Here is a 21,229-nt window from a genome sequence, read left to right as displayed (position 1 = left end):
TTTGATACACATTTGTCACTTGCAGTCTTTCATAATCTCTTGTACATTAACATATATATTTATTGTACATATGTAACATAACATATATGTTGCACATAATATATGTATATTTACAATCTGTTCTCTTATTTCTCTTTTTAACTTTCCTTTTTCTCACTTTCTTTCATTAAATCTTATATCCAATTTGAAATTTGATCTCAAAATCCTTTTTTTCTTTTTAAATCATTAGGTAAAAAGCAAATGGGGAATTTTATCATGAATGGATAAGTCTGATAACACCTTAACATCACAAAGAGACAGATAACCAGGTATTGTATTATATGCTCTGTACCACTTAGGCAAAAACAAAAAACCTTGCATCTTTCAGGCCACTATATTTAACTACCATTATGAAGATTAGGATTCAGAGAAACAAATAATGTTGGAACAATTGGACATTCATATACAAAAATCGACCTCAACCAAACCCTCACACATTATAACTAACTCAAAACAGATCATAGATCTAAAAGTAAACCAAAACCTGTAAAACTTCTAGAAGAAACACAGGAGAAAACCTGCATGATCTGGGATTAGGCAAAGAGTTGTTATACATGATTCTAAAAACATAATACATAAAAGAGAAATTAGACTTCATCAAAATGAAAAACTATTGCTTTGTGAAAGATACTGTTAAGAGAATGAAAAGACAATCTACAGAGTGGGAGAAAATATTTGCAAATCAAACATTTTACAGAATGTTATTTTGGAGGGTACATTCCTGGTATTGCTATAGCATTTCAAACCAACTGTGAAGTAATCTGGGCTTACCCATTTGTTACCAAGACTCCAGTCGGCACCAAATCCCTGTTGAGAGCTTCCAATGACCAACGATACAAGTTTTGGGATGACTTCTTATTTGTTAAGTCATGGACTAAAATAATACCTAAAATAACCAAAGAAAATAATGTCAATATTGTAACAACTCCTCTTCATTTCACAATTGGCAAAACATTAGGTTGCTTACTGAATACATTTTGGTACGACTAACAAACTCAGACACAATTATTTTAAAATTTCCTCTGTAAGTTCTTGCAAATAATTATTTAAAAATAATTATCTAAAAGCTTTTCTTTGTCAGTTATATAACTTTTAAAAAATTCTACAAGGGCTGACAGATGTCATTAAACTTTTAGAATGTCTTTTCTTTTTTTCTTCATTCAACACTTAATGAGTGCCTATTCTGCCTGGTCCTAATTACAGAACTACTTCATCAATAAAAAGAATCAAAACTACTTCAAGGATATAGGAGATTATATTCATTCAAAAAGGTTATTTTTTTCCACACTATGCATCTGTCATAGACATCATACATACACGTATTACTTACACTCATTAAAATATTTAATAATAAAAATTTATTAAAATGGTATTGATTTAATTTGATACAATTCCTATTCTTTAGCTGACAAGAGGTTTTCTTGTAGATCACCTGAACCTAATCAACTCAAAAGTCTAATCATTTAGTTCTTCGGATTAACGGCTAGCTATGTAAGCTTGCTCTACCTGTAAGAGATCTAGTTAACAAAGCAAAAGAAATATGCCACTAGAAGGAGGTAGGAAAAGATAGTCAAGAAGTATGAATAGTAGAAAACAGATGGACTTTTAAGAGATTGAAAAATAGCAAAATGTAATAAGGTTTAGAAATACAATTAAACAGAATCAGTTAAGATCCTAGACAGAAAGGTAAAGCAGGTTATTACAATATGATATTGACAAAAAAGGAAAAGCTTTAATGCCTAGTGAAATTTAGGGTACCATCTTGTGATCAAGAGACAATAGGCTTTTAAACCCCCAACCCTTGCCTATATTACCCAGATTCTACTGTGAAGAGAGAATGTGAAACTGATGATTCTTCCATCTTCAAGATGTAAGATATGTAAATTTGAAAAAGAAGGGCATAAGAGTTAGAATTATTTGGCTCCTCTAGTTTTTACAGACATTGTGTAACTAAGGTGCTTGTGCAAATTATAGTTGACTAGTTCCAGTTAGTTCAGATAAATCTGTATCTCTCCTGGGATCTGGAAAAAATAGAGATCTGACACTTGCCCCTGTGTCCAACTGCATTCACTCTACTTTCCTCAATGAGGGGCTCTATTAGGCATTAAGGAAACGTGAACAAGGATAGATTTTAAAAAAGGAATAAATAGCTACCGTTAAAGAATATAGCTAACATTTATTCAGTATTTATGTGGTAAATATTGTGCTTTACGTCTGGCATCTAATTTGATTTTCAGAACAGTCCTATGAGGTAAGAATTATTATCTTCATTTTACACATGTGGAAACTGAGGCTCAGAGAGGTTGAGTAACTTACCCTAGATCACATGGTAAGTGGGGTAGCGGAATTTGAAATCAAGTATTCTGACAGTAAAAGACTAGAGGAAGACAGAATAAAGTCACTTCAGGGCAAAGGGAGTGGAAGATACTTCTCCTCTCCTTATTTCCTAGGTATAAATACCACAAAACTATGGGTGGGTTTGGTTGGGAGAGTGAAAATATTACAAAGGCCTAAATGAGCTATTAGATGCACAGGGAGGAGTTTATTTTTTGAGGATCTCTATTTAAGGCTTTTGAGCTTTTAAGTGCATTGAGCACCTTTTTCCTTATTTTCCTTCTTTCATTTGGGCTGAGAGTTCCTGCTTTGTAGATTATGAGCTAGAAGGGATGGGACACAGTGAGGCCCAAAGGAAAGAAGTCAGGGTGATAGCTGATCAGAATATGTTCTAAATCTTTAAAAATAGAGAGGTAGAGACATTTTACAGGTTTCCTTTGGGGATTACCAGCCTCATTCATCACAGTGGGAAGAGGTAGGGTATTGAGGGAAGGAAGTTATTGCTAAGAATAGACTGTATTTGAATGGAGTGATCCTTATGCTCTGTTTCTTAGAAAACTAAGGATGGTAGATGGAGTAAAGAACCTTGAACACTTCTACCAAGAGAAATGTTCCAGAGGTAGGCTCGAAGAACACAGAAACTGATTTTTCTTTCTTTTTCATTGAAGTATAGTTGATTTACAATATTGTGTTAGTTTCAGGTGTACAGCAAAGTGATTCAGATATATATATATATATATATATATATATATTCAGATTCTTCTCCATTATAGGTTATTACAAGATATTGAATATAGTTCCCTGTGCTATACAGTAGGACCTTATTGTTTATCTATCTTATATATAGTAGTTTGTATCTGCTAATCCCAAACTCCTAATTTATCCCTCCCTCCCTTTCCCCTTTGGTAACCATAATTTTGTTTTCTATGTCTGTGAGTCCCTATTAAGATTGCTCTTAATAGGGAGTTTTTTTTTTAAGAAACAGGAATATGTCTCAGTCTTGTTTGTAAAACTAACATAGGATATATGAAATTACTTCAATAATATTTAAGGAAGACACAAATCACTAATGGAGAGAAGGTATAGAAAAGATAACCAAATAAATATGGATTTAGATGGATTTCTTCAGTACTTACTAAGCTTACAACTCAGAATTCCATAAAGTTTCTAGGATCTGAATGGTCTTTAACTTTATTATTTATTTATAATTTTTATCCTAACTCTTTGTCAAAAAGATCTAAACAGAAAAAGTGTTATTTATCCAAACTTTTCTTTGCCAAATTGGATTGATATCAACTTTGACAAGTCAATTGACTGATATAATCCAAGTTTATCACTTGATCCTAGATCTAAACCAGGCTTCATTTCTTTCTCTCCTGCTCTTTAGCAAGTCACCTAATACTATACCAGTCTTATCTTACTGTTTTTTCAATTATATACATTCTATTAATATATGCCATTATCATGTACTTTATCATGTATCATTATGATGTCATATATTAATGTCACCATCTTAAAACTGTGTTTTGTTTCATTTATGAATATTTTGTTTCTTCAATTAGATTGTGACACTTTCAGATAGAATTCCGAGCTAAATGTGACATAGGTCTGAACTAACATGACTCATCCTGTATTCTACAGTATGCATCCAATGGCAAGAGCCTTCTCTACTTTTTTGAAGTATCTACAACACCTTATGATATGGGATAAGATATTGAAAGAGGAATATAAGTAATGAAGATGGTACTGAATAATTACAATGCTTACTTAATATAGAATGAGATCTAAGCATAGTATAAATGAAGGCCAATTAATAGCTAAGCATCTACCAGAAAGGAAGGGGTAAGATACTAAATCTTTTGGTACATCAATCAAAGAGAAGTTGAAATTATATTTCACAGTAAAAAAAAAAAAAGGTAAAAAATGAATTAAAGAGAAGATAAAAAAATTCTATAGGTAAATCACAGGTGTCAGTAGTTTAGTTCCTGGACACAGAGTAGGCACTCTATGAACTGTAATTATGTCCTATTACACACCTCTACCTGGAAGTCTGCTCCAGGTGTTTGTATATCTGTAACTGGATGAAATTTCTGCACCCCTAAAAACATCCTTAGGCAGCTTTTATAATTACACAGGACTCTAAGGAGCAGATGAAAAAAAATCTCAGTATCTCTGGGACATCTGGCTTAGACCATGAGACTCCTAATGGTATATACTCAGTTGACTGAAGAAACAGGACTCCCAGGGGACAGTGTTTTGGAAGGTTCCATGTTTTATGTCGAGTACCCAAACTATCTCTCAATATTTAGTTTATGACAATAATATAAATAGAAACACTTAGACAAAGCAAATATCTAATGTTCTGAAATACATAGTTAGAATCTAAAAAACATGAACTGGAATGTGATATGCAGATTTAAATTAAGAGTTGGGGGTATCTTAGATCTTTCTTAAATTAAGATGAGTCCAGCATTCCTCATCAGATGATCTGAGACCATTAATATATGGTAAAAATAAAAAATGTTTTACCATTTACAGAGTTGTAGAATACTGCTCTTGTGCTTTTCACACTGCTGGCACTGCCCACAGAGCCTCCAACATCCCAAAATTCTATATAGTAGGTCTTCTCTTCTGGGGTTCCTTCTTTGTAGTCATGAACCTAACAAATCAATCCATCAAAATAATTATTATAGCCACTAAGAAAACTCATAAACACCCTCATTCCACTTTAAAGCACTGAACATTCCATATCAGTAGCTTACCCTCTGACTCTCTAATCACCACCTCCTATCTTTGCAGCTTCCTCTCTCTAACACTCCAACTCTAATAATAATCTTTGACCCCAAAGGTCCCTATAGTTCATGGATCCTAACACCTTCCAAAGTCCCCCCTTCCACTTCCAAACCTTCATTTCCTTCCTAACTAAGCATAAATTCTGCTATTCGTCATTTTAATCTCTCCTCTACCCTTCCCTCACATAGTATTCATTAGACAAAACTCCAGCCCTGATTATATCCACCTTTTCCTGTATTCCATGTCTGCAACCCAGCTAGCGAGTGTAATGTTCAGAAAAATATACATTCAAGCTAACTGGATTCATTTTAAATTCAAGTCTACCTTTGGAGCTCTCCTTCAATCAGTTCCATAGTCTATTTCCTCTTTTCCTCCCCTAGGTAACTATTTCACACTTACTCCTATTTTTCAAACTTCCAATCTCTCTTCCTTGTCCTCAAGCACAGCTAATAATCTTGCTTCCAGAGACAGAAGCAATCAGAAGAGAACTCTACAACCTGCTCTTCGCTTATCTATCCACTCCCTGCATCTGTACCCATATAATCTGCTTTCCTTGCAGCTATTATAGATAAACTGTCTGTGTCTCTAAGGTCAAATCTCCTTCTTATGCATAAAATCCCACCCCTTCTTTCTTATCAAAGAGGTAGCTCTATCAATTCTCCCTTTCATCATCAAATTTTCCCTCTCTGTTGGATAATTCCCACCAGCGAACAACCATGCCATAATTTTTCCCATCTTAAAATAACCTTCTCTTGGGCTTCACTAGTGGCACAGTGGTTGAGAGTCCGCCTGCCGATGTAGGGGACACGGGTTCGTGCCCCGGTCCGGGAAGATCCCACATGCCGCGGAGCGGCTGGGCCCGTGAGCCATGGCTGCTGAGCCTGCGCGTCCAGAGCCTGTGCTCCGCAACGGGAGAGGCCACAACAGTGAGAGGCCAGCGAACCGCAAAAAAAAAAATAAAAAAATAACCTTCTCTTGACCTCATGTCTTCCTCTAGCTGCCAAACCACTTCTCTATTCCTTTTTACGGCAAAAGCCCTCCAAAGAGTTGTCTCTTCTCAACTGTCTCTAATTCTTTTCCTTATATTCTCTTTTGAACTCATTCCTGTCACACCTTTTGTCCCAGTCACCCCACTGAAATATTCCTTATCAAGGTCATTAATGGCTTCCACACTGCTAAATCCAACAATCAATGAATAGTTTCCATCTTACTCTATCATCTGATAAAACTAATCACTCCTCTTTCAATACTTTCTTCACTTAACTTACAGGATATCATACTGTTCTGCTTTTCTTCCTACCTCACTGGCTAAGCCTTTTCAGTCTCCATTTGGGTTGTCCTCATCTCTCTACCCTCTTAATTGTTAGAGTGTTCCAAGGTTTAGTTCTTGGATATCTTGCAACACTTGCTCTTTTGACAATTTCATCTACTCTTATGATTTAAAATGTCATAAATACGTTGATGAATTCCAAATTTATATACATCCTGGAGCAGTCCCTTGAACCTCAGACTACCATATCACCTAACTACAATTTGGATGTCTAACAGGCACCTCAAATTTAACATATTTAAAAACAATATCCCAATCTTCCTTCCAAACCCATTCTTCTCCCAGTTTTCTCTGATCCAGTAAAAGGCAATTCTAGCCTTCTAGTTAGTTGAAGGGCCAAAAACTTAAGCGTTAACTTAACTCTTAACTTAAAACTTAACTCCTCTCATACTGCATATCTGATTTGTCAGCAAATTCTGTTGCTTTTGCCTTAAAAAAATATCCAAAACCCGTTCATTTCAAACCATCTCAACTATTACCACCCTCAAAGCCTCTATCTATCTCTTTGCCTGAATTAATGTAATCATCCCCTAACTGATTTCCCCACTAGAGCCTCACTGACTCACTTTCCCACCACCCTCCATTTGTTCTCCATATAGTAGCTAGAGTGATCATTTTAAAATGAAAGTTAGATCATATCCCCCTTCAATTCAAAACTCTCCAATGACTTTCTCACTCAGAGTAAACTCCAAAATCTCTCTCTTTCTCATGGTCTAGACTCTATAAGAATTTACTGCTTATATTTCAGAAACGAAATCTGATATATGGCAACCTTATCTATTAGAATATAGACAAGAGCCAGATTATAATATGGTGGTTCAGGGGTGTATATCAGAATCTTTCAAGGTTTTTTTTTTTAGAAATATACATGCCAACAAAAGCAAAAAATAAACAAGTGGGACTACATCAAATAAAACAGCTTCTACACAGCAAAGGAAACGAGCAACAAAGTGAAAAGGCATCCTATGGAATGGGATAAAATATTTGCAAATCATACATCTGATAAAGGGTTGATATCCAAAATATATAAAGAAATAATACAATTCAATAGCAAAAAACCCAATTTAAAAATTGGGCAGAGGAACTGAATAGACATGTTTTCAAAGAAGACAAATGGTCAACAAATACCTGAAACGGTGCTCAATATCACTAATCAGAAGGGAAATGAATATCAAAAGTGTGAGATAGCACCTCACACCTCTTAATATGGCTGTTATCAAAAAGACAAGAGATAACAAGTGTTGGTAAGCATGTGGAGAAAAGGGAACCCTTGTACACTACTGGTGGGAATGTAAATTGGTTCAGCCACCATGGAAACAGAATGAGGGTTCCTCAAAAAGTTAAAAATAGAACTACCATATGATCCAGCAAGCCCACTTCTGGGTATATATCCAAAGGAAATGAAAACAGGATACTGAAGAGATATCTGCACTCCCATGTTCTGTGCACAACAACCAAGATATGAAGACAATTCAAGTGTCTGTCAATGGATGAAGGAATAGAGAAGATGTGATATACAGCCATGAGATGGAATATTATCCCATTATTCAGCCACGGGGTGGGGGTGGGGGGGTGGGGGGGTGGGGAAATCCTGCCATTTGAGACAACATGATTGGATCTTGAGGGAATTATGCTAAGTGAAACAAGCCACTCAGAGGAAAAAAAAAAAAAACAACTGCATGCTATCACCTATATGTGGAATCTAAATAAAAAGTTAAACTCATAGAAATAGAAAATAGAAAAGTGGTTGCCAGGGGTTGCAGGGGTGGGGGAAATAGGGAGAAATTGGTATAAAGGTACAAATTTTCAGCTCTAAAATGAATAAGGTCTGAGGACCTAATATATGATATGGTGACTGTAGTTGATAACACTCTATAGTATAACCGAAACATGCTAAGAGAATAGAACTTAAATGTTCTCACCAAATAAATAATAAATAAACATGTGAGGTGATGGATGTGCTAATTAACTGGATGGGAGGAATCCTTTCACAATGTGTAAGAATATAGTAAATCATCACAATATACACTTTAAATATCTTACAACTTCTTTTGTCAATTATATCTCAATAAAGCTGAAAAAAAAAGTCCTTAAAAAAAAAGAAATATACATGTCAGACTTACTGAATCAGTAACTTTGGGGTCCAGTCCTTGGCATGCATAATTTGAACAATTCTCCAAGTGATTTTGCTGTAACCTCTAGTTAAGAATTACTCATTTTATACAATGGAACTCTTGGTATCAGGAAGCCTAGACTATATTCATTGATTGCTACTAATTATCCCTGATATCTTTGAGTCTCAGTTTCTTTGCTTATAAAACGAAGAAGTTATATTCTGTATATCAAATGGCTCTGAAATAACAGAAAGCAAGATAGCTGAATAGTTAAAATAGATGTCATAAAATGCATATATCAATATATGTTTAACAGAATGCTTCATACTTTTTACTTATTCACATTTTTTTTTGGTCCAAATCCTTTTGTCCAAGGAAAACTTTAAGTAAATAAGATATTCTACAGATAGCCACATTGACATTAAGATAAGACAATTAGCAGACTGGCAACAAAGAGGATAGGACACAAAAATGACAACAGCAAAATCACAGCAGTTGGGGACCATTGTGGATAATAGAAAGTAATCTTGTATACTGTGATAAAAGGTATCACTATTTTGCTATGAGGCATAAATAATTGATAATATGTGAAAATGTTAAGTCATCAATAAAAAGGTTAAACTACATGAATTCTGTTTATGAAAGCAAGGAAATTTATAATTTATATTATCAAGATTTCTAAGCAAAACAACTGAAACGAACAATACAAGGTATTATAAGGGGTCAGTTACCTGGTATCAAAAAGCTCAACTACTTTAGTGAAGCTTTGTTGATCCTGCCACCCTCCCTGGCTCCAAAACCAATCAGGGCCAGTTAGGTACTCTTCTTATTTGCTCCCATAACATCCTGCACAGTTCTATCATTTCACTAACCACACTGTCTTATTTATCTGCTGATATCTCTTCTATTAGACTCTGAGCTTAAAAGCATGGACCATATTATTCATCTTGGTAGGCCTACAACATAGCATAATACCTGGCACATATTAGATGCTTTGATATGTTTAGTTAAATCAAGGAATAAATTCAGGATATGTCATCCTCTAAGGTTTTATTATACTCAGTTTATTATTTTACTGAATTCCAGTGCTTCTCAAGTACAGTTTTAAGAACAAATTAAATCAGAACCAATAGGAAGGCTTATTTTAAAAAATACAGATTCTTGGACAACTCTTGAAGCTTCTGGGGTGGGGCTCAAGGATCTGTATTTTAAAGAAAGCTCTCTAGGAGATTCTCATACATAATTAAGCTGGGCAAAAATTTAAGTACATCATTTTTTTTCTCTAAAGTTATTTCAAATGTCTAATGTTTACAGACTGTAAACAGACTGTAACTCCTTCCAGAATAGCCACTATGTAATACAACTTCCAGGTAGCATGCCCTCTTAGCCTTGCAATGTACCAAGTCTACTAGCCAGCTCCCTTTTGGCTACACACACTCCCAAGCCAGATTCACCCACTCATCTGTACTCTTCACCACAAAATACCTTCCTTAATTAAATCTTTTCATGTTTCCTTCCAGAATTAGAAGAGAAGGTACCCTTCTTTCTTTCCAAACTGGTGAATTAAACTAAGTTTTACTTAATTCAAATGTAATGAGTCCTAAGAACTTTAACCGTGGCTTGTAGCTCGTAGCTATGACATAATATCTTTTATATGGGTGAGTGATCTCCAAGGGAAAGCTTGACATTTTAACAAGTATTGCTCTTGACACAATAAGTGGTACGTCGGTGCTATACTAAGAGCCCAACATGATGGGGGGTAATGCCAAACTATAAGAAATGTGTTTTATATTTAAATCAGGTCATCAAAGAATGAATATTTAAAGTCATTACAGACTTTACAGCTATATAAAGAAGGATTTTTCTCAACAGGTAGCAAAAGTATGTGCTGATCATCAAATGGGAAAAGGAACTATACTGTAACTTTGGTACTTCTCATTTACTCACCTCTTAACTTTTTATTGGAAATCAAATCAAGACGAAGTATAAAAGGTTTTGTCTCATTTGAAGAGTTTATTCATTGTGTGTAATTTTTAAAAAGGAGAAACAAATTTAGTAAAGAAAATGATACACATCAGGAAAGAGCAGTGGATGTAGATATTCTCTAGTAAGTTTGGTTTAGTATGTGTGCCTGCAGAACTATTATTAAAGAGAGTCAGGAAGGTAGGAGGTCTTAGGAGAGAGTTGGGAGAAAAGACAGAAGGATAGAAAAAAGTCAACAATGAGAGTGTACCAGGGGAGTAGGAATTGAATTTGTCTCATTCATTGCTGTACTTCTAATTCTTTGCAGTGTCTGATACCCAGGAGGTATGCAATATATATAATGAATGAATAAATGAATGAATGAATAATATCATAAAGGTGTCTGCTAATTGCCTCTTCCTTACCAGTAATCTTGTTCTGCCTTCAGCCAAGTTCATTTCCTCTATTAAAAAAAAAAAACCCTTGGACTTCCCTGGTGGTGCAGTGGTTAAGAATCCGCCTGCCAGTGCAGGGACCTTGGGTTCGATCCCTGGTCCGGGAAGATCCCACCTGCCCCACATGCCAAAGAGCAACTAAGTCCGTGTGCCACAACTACTGAGCCTGCACTCTACAGCCCACAAGCCACAACTACTGAGGCTGTGCGCCACAACTACTGAAGCCTGTGCACCTAGAGCCTGTGCTCCACAACAACAGAAGCCACCACAACGAGAAGCACACACACTGCAATGAAGAGTAGCCCCCACTCGCCACAACTAGATAAAACCCTCGCACGGCAATCCAACACAGCCAAAAATAAATAAAATAAAATAATTTATAAAAATAATAAAAATAAAAAAATAAATTAAAAAACCCTTCACTTTCCCCTTCTATTCTGTACCCATCTGTTCCTTTATTTAACCTCTAAACGACTGATTTAAACTCCTGTTTCTATTTCCTCTCTGCCTGCTCACATCATTTGGTTTCTGCCACTAACATTCCATTGCATTTTCAAAGGTCAGCACTACCTTCATCGTCACCAAATCCAATTTTTTTTCTCTTAGTCCTTATATCTCTGTATTATTTCATACTAAAAATCAATCCCTCCTTCATGAAATTCTCATCTCTGTTTTGCTCTTGCGGTATTTCATCATCTTGGCTATCCCTCCTATCTCTTTGATCAATCTTTCTCTGACCCCCTTTTCAACATCAACTCTCTAAATATACCCCAAGGTTCTCCCTCAGCTCTTCTCTTTCTAAATTTTCCTTTCTGAAAACCTCATCAGCTCTCATGGTTCAGGATTATCCCTATACAGATAATTCCAATTCAGAATTCTCTCTTGAGCTTCAACACGTCAAATGCCTTCTAGACATTGGATAGCTCACAGATTCCTCCCTTCATCATGTCCAGAGCTAAATTTATCACTTCTTTCTCTTCCACCTGTAATATATATCCCTCTTCTTAAGGAATAGTACATTTGTCCGTTGCCCAGGCTGCCCATTCAATCATTAACACTCAGTATAATTTTCTGTTCTTCACAAGCGACTTACTTTCTCGCTTGAACACTTATATTCTGTATCAGAGCTATCCCACAGAACTTTCTGTGATGATGCAAATGTCAAATATGGTAACCACCAGCAACATGTGACTACTGGGCACTCGAAATGTGGTTAGTTCAACCAAGCAACTAAATTTTTAATTTTAGTTCATTTAAATTAAATTTAAATCTCCATGTGAGTCTAGTCGTTACTGTATTTGACAGCATTAGAATACCTTTTTCTTAATACCATTCTGGAACAAAAGGCAGTACAGAGTAGTGATCAAAAGCACAGGTTTCTGAACCAGACTGTCTGGGTTTGAATTCCACCTCCATCACTTATTAGCATTGTGACCGTGAACAAGTCAGTTAATACTTCTGTGCCTCAACTACTTCATGTGTCAGATAGGGAAGCTAATAGTACCTACCTCAAAGGGTTTTGGGCATTAAGGCTTGTGGATTAGTATGCAAAATAGGTGCCTAGCCAAAGTAAGCACTAAAAAATGTTAGCCATCATTTATTATTACCATTATTTTAAAGATCATTTATATAAAGACCTTGTCCCACCTACCAGTTCCCACCTCATATTTTTAGTGGTAGGAAGACTGCCCTTAAAAAATTTTTTTTTCTCCCCAGTGCTTGTATATTGTTATGCTGCCCAAGAGGAATTCAATAGATATTGATTGTGTGCAATGTGTAAATTAGAATTAAAAATCCCATTAAAGTGAACTAGAAATGACAAATCAATTTCCTTATTTATAATTCGTGAAAAGATTAAATTCTGTAAGTTTTGTTTTCATAATTAAGCATAGCCATGCGTTTATATTGGCCCCATTAGACTTGGGGCAACAAAATTAGAACACAGCAATGAATGAAGAATACCACAAAATAAAACTTTTCTCTCTCTTCCCTTCAGTTCAGTTATGAACACCTCTGCACTGCATACTAAACCCAAAATGTTAATAATTACTGAGTACATACTTTAAGCTTATTAGCTTCACCCAGTACTTGAAATTAAACAATTACATTATCATCTTTACCATCTCTATTTTTAGTTGGCTGTTAACGGATGTGAAATGAGCTAAACGGGGCAACTGTTTTTAAGAGTTCTGAAGAGTGTGTATTTATGGATCTATACTGATTCTGGAGATCCCCTTTCAGGTTTCAGTAACACAGAAGCTGTAATTGCAATATAAAAGCTGCTACAGCAGAAAGTGTTCTTTCAAGTTATTTAGGTAAAGGCTTTATCAGATTTAATCATCCTTGCTAGAGGGAAGAACTGTTCACTTTATTACAACAGTCAATATAATTTACATGTCTATCAGAACTTACCTTAAGATTATCGTTTAAAAATGCCTTTTACTTATGTTGTCACTCAAGAAATGCATTTTTCTCAAAGAAGACAGATCAACCAGCCCAATTCAATGAAGAGTAATAAGAGCAAGATCACTTTCAGCCCCACATGCCCAACTCTTCCACGGTAATGCAATTCAGGCCAGTCTGGCTTTAAAGAAGTCAGTAACACACTCATTCCAGTAAAATCCGTCACATTATTACATGACACTTGTCTTCGACTACTGTAGCCTTTATTCCAGTCTCCCTTTGGGCAGTTTTACGTCCTCCCCACTGTTCCCTGGAACTATGGAGGGAGTTCAAAAGTCAGCAGTCTTTCATAAGATAACTCAAGGGAACTTCAATTTCACTTTCTTCAAAAGCAGGAGTTTCCAAAGGAAATCGCTACTGTTATTTCTAAAACTTGGTCAGGGTTCTTGGGAACTAACTAAACTCATATTGATCTGCAATCTGGGACATACGTAGAAGCACTCCTTACAGATACACCCCGAGTCTCTACCTTCATATACAGGAGGCTGCTAAGACAAAGTTTCTTTTGGAAATTTTGCTACCAGCTACACTCAAGACCTGTTATCCTCAGTTACCATATACTTTGGGTCCTTAATTGGTTTCTCATATTCTGATTCCCAAACTGCTTTCTGCTTCCTCTACCCATTATTCAATCCCAATTGTTTCCTTCTTCCAAATCTTTCCACTTCTCTCCTAGAAACTTACTCCATGATTATATAAAATTCCATTATATTCTTATCCTCAACCTCATTGTATTAACTGATGTCAGCCTCTACCCTGAAGACAAAACTTCTCCTGCTACCCTCTCAGATGGATGCTGTTCACTCTTCCACATTTGAATTACCCTGGAGTTAAAAAATAGGAAATACCTTGCATGAGGCTTTGGACCATCTAGCTATAGTCCCTTCCCTTCCTCTTCCCTTACTCTTAATACCTTTTAACTCCCTGTCAGTATCTGATTCATAGTCTTGCCTCTCTAAGTCCTGTCATTAAGCACTTCCATATCTACTTGGAAAACTGATTCCACATCCTACCCAGTGTTCCTCAAAACACTGTTCACCTGCACCAGAATTGTCTCAGGTGCTTCTTAAAATGTAGATTCCTGGGCATCATGTATAACTCTGAATCAGAATATCTGGGGGCCTTTGTTATAAAGCAGAAACTAACACACCATTGTAAAGCAATTATACACCAATAAAGATGTTAAAAAAAAAAGAATATCTGGGGGCAAGGTCCAAGAATCAAATTAAAAAACTAAGACATCAGGGCTTCCCTGGTGGCGCAGTGGTTGAGAGTCCTCCTGCCGATGCAGGGGACGCGGGTTCGTGCCCCAGTCTGGGAGGATCTCACATGCCGCGGAGCGGCTGGGCCCGTGAGCCATGGCCGCTGAGCCTGTGCGTCCAGAGCCTGTGCGTCCAGAGCCTGTGCTCCGCAATGGGAAAGGCCACAACACTGAGAGGCCCGCGTACCGCAAAATAAACAAACAAACAAACAAACAAAAAAAACCTAAGACATCAGACTGCTTATCAAAGCAAAATTTAACTATATCTTATTTACAAGAAATACACTGTAAATACAAGAGTACAGGAAACACAAAAGTTAAGAGATGGAAGTAAGATACACCACAAAACATTAACTAAAAATAAGTTGGTTTATACAATATAATACTATTAACTATAGTCACCATGTTGTACATTATATCCCCAGAACTTATTTACCTTATAACTGGAAGTTTGTACCTTTGACCATCTTCACCCATATTACCCCTCTCCCCCTTTCACCCCCACTTCTGGCAACCACAAATTTCTTCTCTGTTTCCATGAGTTTGGTTATTTCAGATTCCACATCTAAGTGTGCTAATACAGTAATTGTCTTTCTCTCTCTGACTTATTTCACTTAGCATAATGCCCTCAAGGTCCATCCATGTTGTTTCAAATGGCAGAATTTCCTTCTTTTTTATGGCTGAATAATATTCCACTGTATATATAACACAATTTCTTTATCCATTCATTCATTAGTGAACACAATCTTAAAAATTCTCATGACAAGAAAAAAATAGTAACTATGTGAGGTTATGCATGTTACCTAAACTTATTGTGGTAATCATTTCTCAGTATATACATATATCAAATCATTTTGTTGTACACCTTAAACTAATACAAAGTTATATGTCAATTATATCTCAATAAAACTGGGGGAAAAAGTGGGATTTAGCTGTTTTATTACCAGACAAAATAGACTTCAAAGTACAATGTATTACTGGATATACAGAGGATATATCATGATGATAAAATGTTAAACCCTTCTGGAAGTTTAAACAATCTTAAATTAGAACACACCTAATAAAACAACTTCAAAATATATAAACAAAAATGGGCAGAATTAAAATGAGAAATAGACAAATCCACACTTATAGTTGGAGATTATAATACTCATTCCTTAGCAACTGATGAAACAGGCAACAAAGAAAATCAGTCGAGAGAGAGAGAGAGAGAGAGAGAAGATTTGAACAAAAAGACTAACAAACTTGACCTAATTGATATATTTAGAACAATGCACTCAACAGTTACAAAATATGCATTCATTTCAAGTGCACAGAAATATTTACCAAAATTGGCATTAAGCAAATCTCATCAAATTTCAAAGAATGAAATCATACAGCACATGTTCTATGCACAATGAAAGTAAGCTAGAAATCAATAATTAAAAGATAATAAACATTCTCAAAGTTTGGAAATTAAGTGGCACATTTCTAAACCACCCATGAGTCAAAGAAGAAATCATAATGGAAATTAGACAGTATTTTGAACTGAATGATAATGAACAAAATTTCAGAGAGGCAGCTAAAGCTGTGCCTAGATAGAAATTTAGAGGCTTAGAGCTTTCTAAAGGGAAGCCTGAAAAAAACCAATGAAACAACTACCCAGTGCAAGAAGTTATGAAAAAAAACAGCTAATTAAACCCAAAGAAAGTATAGACATAATAGAGAAAAAACCAGAAATTAATAAAATAGAAAACAGACATATAATAGATAAAATCAACAAAGCCCCAAACTGGTCCTAGATAGACCTCTAGCAAGACCAAGAAAATAAGAGAAAGGCCACAAATTACCCATATCAGAAATGAAAAAAGGAATACTACTGCAGATCCTACAGATATTGAAAGACAACAGAGGATATAAAAACAAATTTTTTGACAATTTACATGAAACAGACAAATCATTTCAAAAACATAAGTTGTCAAAATTGATATAGAAGAAATAGTCATTTTCATATTTTCTTTAATGTTATTTAAAAACTCCCACAAAGAAAACTTTAGGTCCAGAGGTTTTTAACTGTGAATTCTTCCAAATACCTAAGGAAGAAATAAAACCAATCTTACATAAACTCTTCCGGAGAATAGATACAGAGGTAAAACTTCCCAACTCATTTTAAGAGGCTAGCATAATCCTGATACTAAAATCCCACAAGGAGATTATAAGAAAGGAAAATGATAGGCCAATATTCCTCATGAATTTAGATACAAATATTTGAAAAAAGAAGTATTAGTAAATTGAATCTAGTGATATATGAAAAGAATACATCAAGACCAAGTTGGATTTACTCCAAGAATGCAAAGTTGGTTTAACATTTAAAAATCAATCAAAATAATTTACCATAGTTACAAAATAAAGCAGGGAAATTATGATTATCATGCAAAAACACCTGATAAAATCCAATACCAGTTCCTGGTTCAAACTCTCATTGAAATAGAAAGAGAAGGTAACTTTAATCTGATAAAGTATATCTACAAAAAGTCCTATAGCAAAACCCATATTTAATGGTATTACATTAAAAATTTCGTGAGATTGGGAATGAGACATGGATGCCTGTTAGCACCACTTCTACTTAACACTGTATTGGGGATTTAGCCAATTCAATAAGAAAAGGGGAAAAAACCCCAAATAAGACAAAAGGTAAATTACATGAGCAGACTGGGCTCTGAGTAGATAAGAGGGGCAGGTGGGTGGGGCAGGAAAATGAATTTAAGTTCAATTTCTACTTCAAATTGTAAAGCACTAGACCTTAACTTCACACCTTTTAAGCTTCTCTCATCCTCCCTACAAACCTGTAGGCTAAAGCAGGTATTATTTACCTCTAATTTGCAGATGACATACTAAGGCTCAGAGAAGTAAACTGATTAGTCTAAGTCTCTCTTTAAGAAGCAAAAGCAATATGCGACTGACACAGGAAGTGGGAGTTCAAATCTAAGTTTCTTTTCAATATGTTAAGCTTTCTCACAGAAAGGGAGCTAGAAAAGTCCAAAGGGAAATTTTGTCCAGAGCTTATTATTGGGTCTCCCAAACTTAAATAAAGTTGCCACTGAATTCATTATCTAGTTTCTTTTTCTTCCACAGCTAAGAATTTGGGAACATAGTAGGCTGAAATGATATAGACAGGTCCCCTTTGACTTCAAACTCATAGAAATGTCATAAAAATATTTGTTAAAAATAAAAAGGACACACTTAAAAAAAAAAAAAAAGGAAATTCCCCAGATGCTAGAAATGAAGGAAAAACTTAGAGTATGAAATGCGAGCTGACCCAGATTCAGATATAACTTCAGGGGTTGGTTCCCAAAGTTTTAGTGCCCAGCCAAGAATAGGGGTCTGTTTTCCAGCTTTTAAGGCAAGAGTATATGTGGGTGAGTGACAAAGAACAGATTCCCTTCTTGAAATGTGGACCCTTGATGAGCAGCCCAGTCAGTGAAAGAGAATAGGAAAAACTCTGTCCACTGGCTCAGGAAAGCAGGAAAAACTTTCTGTCAGGGACCTTGTAGAAAGTAGATGAAAGATCCACAAAAAATGGAAACCACAATCAGATGCTGGGGGAAATTTACATTATCAAGATTGCATGGAAATTCCAAGCTGAGAAATTACAAGGATCACTGAAATCGCTAGGGCTCTGGCAGCAACAGAAATGAAAGGCACTGTACTCTCACAACACAGCATACAAGACTTCAAAAGGGAAGAGGAGAAAAAAAATCCTGTTGAAGATGTGGTCATCTTCAAGAATTACAAACCATACAAGAGGTACATTTCCATGAGGTAGAGTCTGCATATATAGCAAGTAGGACATCTGTCACCCACCCAGAAAAAAAATAGAACAAGCCAAAAGAAACCATAAAATATTATGTTGAATATGATTAAAATAAAAAGTAAAATATAATGAAAGATCAGAATATTTTGAAAAATTTTGACATTTGAAAAAGAACCGAAAGGAACATCTGGAAATTAGAAGTTACAGTTACTGAAATAAAAAACTGAGTGGATTTATTAAAAAACAGATTACACATAGTTGAAGAGATTCTTAGTTAACTGGAAGGCAGATATGAGTACATCATCCAGAATGCACCACGGAGAAACAAACAATAGAAAACATGAAAGTGCAATTAAAAGATATGGAGGACAAAAATCCAATAGAAGTTCAAAAGAAGAAGATAGAAGGAAAGAGGTAAGGCAAACAGATAATGGCTAAAAATTTTGAAAAATGAAGATATATACGAGGCGTACAACTTCTGAGTAGGATGACTAAAAACTAATCCACCCCTAGATGTAGGTTAGCAAAACTACAGAACATCAAAGATTATAAAAAAAATTTTTTTTCTAAAGCAACTAGAGAGAAGAAATTACCTTAAAAAGGAATACCACTTAGGCTGACAGAGGATTTCTAATCAGTGGCAATATACATCGCAGACTGTGGAACAACAGGTTCAAGGAACTGAAGGAAAATAACTGTCAATCTAGTTAACTGCTATTTCCTCCTTATTTATTTCTTAACTCAATGGAGAGAGGTATGCTAGTACAAGAGAGGCCTGGACAGGAATAGCTGGAATTAGCAAGACCAAAGTATCTGGGAAGACAGTTAATTCAGTGGAAACTGCACTTGGGTTTCCTAAATGTGATGTGGAACAGATGACCTAGATATAAGGCTCCAGAAGCTTTTGCCTTTACACTATATTTCTAGCCAAAAGTTGGCTGTCTTAGTGGGAAAGCCTTGAGCAGAATGATTTATGGAGCATGTTAAGTGAACTCTAGATATACAGTATAGTAATTAAAAGTGAAGTCTCTAGAATCAGACTAATTAGGATCAAATCTTGGCTCTGCTTCTTATGAACTGAATGAATTTGATCAAATTACTTTACTTCTCTATGCCTTAATTTTTGTAGCTATATCTTACAGTTTAAAAAAGACTAAGTAAGCAAAGACATGTAAAACATTGGGCATAGTATCTAGCACAAAGTAGGTGTTTAATAAAACCCAGCTATTATTATTACTTAGTCTTGACTACAGGGCTGTAATTGGATCATGAATTTGAAGGAGTTATCTTTAATATGGCATTGAAAAACTAAAATATAAGAAACACATACCCTGACATCTACTGAGCAGCCCACAGTCCATGATGGATTTCCCAGCACTTGATTTTGGCACAGGAGATGAACTAGGGAAGATTTCCCAACACCTGTAAAAGATACAAGAACTCTAGTCATTTAAAAGACATGCTGAAATATATTATGGCAAGAGTAAGACTGAGAATAAGCAGTAATAATGATATATAAAGCATGGTTGTTTAAAGGGTGTTCATACCATACCAATGATTTAATAAGCTTCATTGATAAAGAGAAGATGGTTAAGGACACTGGTTCTCTCAAATTTAGCATTAGAATCCTCTGGAGGGTTTGTTAAAACACAGAATGCTGGGTCCTGTCCCCAGAGTTTCCAATTTGACAGGTCTGCCATGGAACCCAAAGATTTTGCACTTCTAACATATTACCAGGTGATGTTGATGCTATGGATCCAGGGAACTCACTTTGAGAACTACTGGTCCAGGGCAATCTCAAATAAACTAATCCCTTTCCTTTGGAAGGATTTCATCTATTCAGCCTATTTTAGAATTGTAGAATCTTAACATATCTTAGAGGTAATCTCCTCTATCCTGACCACCAATGCAGAGGCCCCTTCCACAGACCCTGTTAGATCGTCTTTCAGATTATGCTCGAACATTATCAGTGACAGGGATTCACCATTTCACAATTCCATATTTAGATATTCCAGTTCTCCCACACAGTGATTTTTAGAAAGCAGTCAACCACTTGGCCCAGACTTATCTTTTGGAAAAGGAGAACAACTCTTCTTCTTCTTCTACATCATGGCCCTTTAACTTCATAGACAGCGCTTGTCTTTTCTTTTTATTGAAGTATAGTTGACATACAATATTACGTTAGTTTCAGGTGTTCAACCCTTAAATACATTACAAAATGATCGCCACAATAAGTCTGGTAACCATCTGTCCCATGCAAAGCTATTACAGTACCACTGGTGATATTCCCTATGCTGTACAATACATCCCTGTGACTTATGTATAATTGGAAGTTTGTACCTCAATTCCCTGCACCTATTTCACCCCTCTCCCCACCTCTCCTTTCTAGCAACCACCAGTTTGTTCTCTGTATGAGTCTGTTTCATTTTGTTTGTTCATTTTTTTTTTTAGATTCTACATATAAGTGAGATCATACAGTATTTGTCTTTCTGACTTATTTCATTTAGCATAACACCTTCTAAATCCATTCATGTTGTCGCAAATGGCAAGATTTCATTCTTTCTATGGCTAATAGTCCACCTGTATGTGTATATATACACATATTTTCTTTATCCATTCATCTATTGTGGACACTGAGGTTGCTTTCATATCTTGGCTACTATAAATAATGCTGCAATGAACATA

The 21,229-nt window shown here is 35.5% G+C and overlaps 1 protein-coding gene across 1 annotated transcript in view; it reads right to left on the bottom strand.

Annotated features, from left to right (window-relative positions):
• Positions 1-21,229, bottom strand: part of RABL3 (RAB, member of RAS oncogene family like 3) — a 38,471-nt gene that overhangs the window by 12,888 nt on the left and 4,354 nt on the right. Inside the window, exons 2-4 of the mRNA XM_032630603.1 lie at positions 19,875-19,966; positions 4,903-5,032; positions 811-925 (exon numbers count right to left, since the gene is read on the bottom strand). Of these exons, the coding sequence (XP_032486494.1) occupies positions 811-925; positions 4,903-5,032; positions 19,875-19,966 (337 nt within the window). The remainder of the gene's footprint in view (positions 1-810; positions 926-4,902; positions 5,033-19,874; positions 19,967-21,229) is intronic.

This window comes from Phocoena sinus, chromosome 4 (assembly GCF_008692025.1).
Source record: "Phocoena sinus isolate mPhoSin1 chromosome 4, mPhoSin1.pri, whole genome shotgun sequence".
Taxonomy (NCBI): Eukaryota; Metazoa; Chordata; class Mammalia; order Artiodactyla; family Phocoenidae; genus Phocoena; species Phocoena sinus.
Note: the sequence above shows the minus strand (reverse complement) of the source record. Positions and strands in the feature narration are given on the sequence as shown.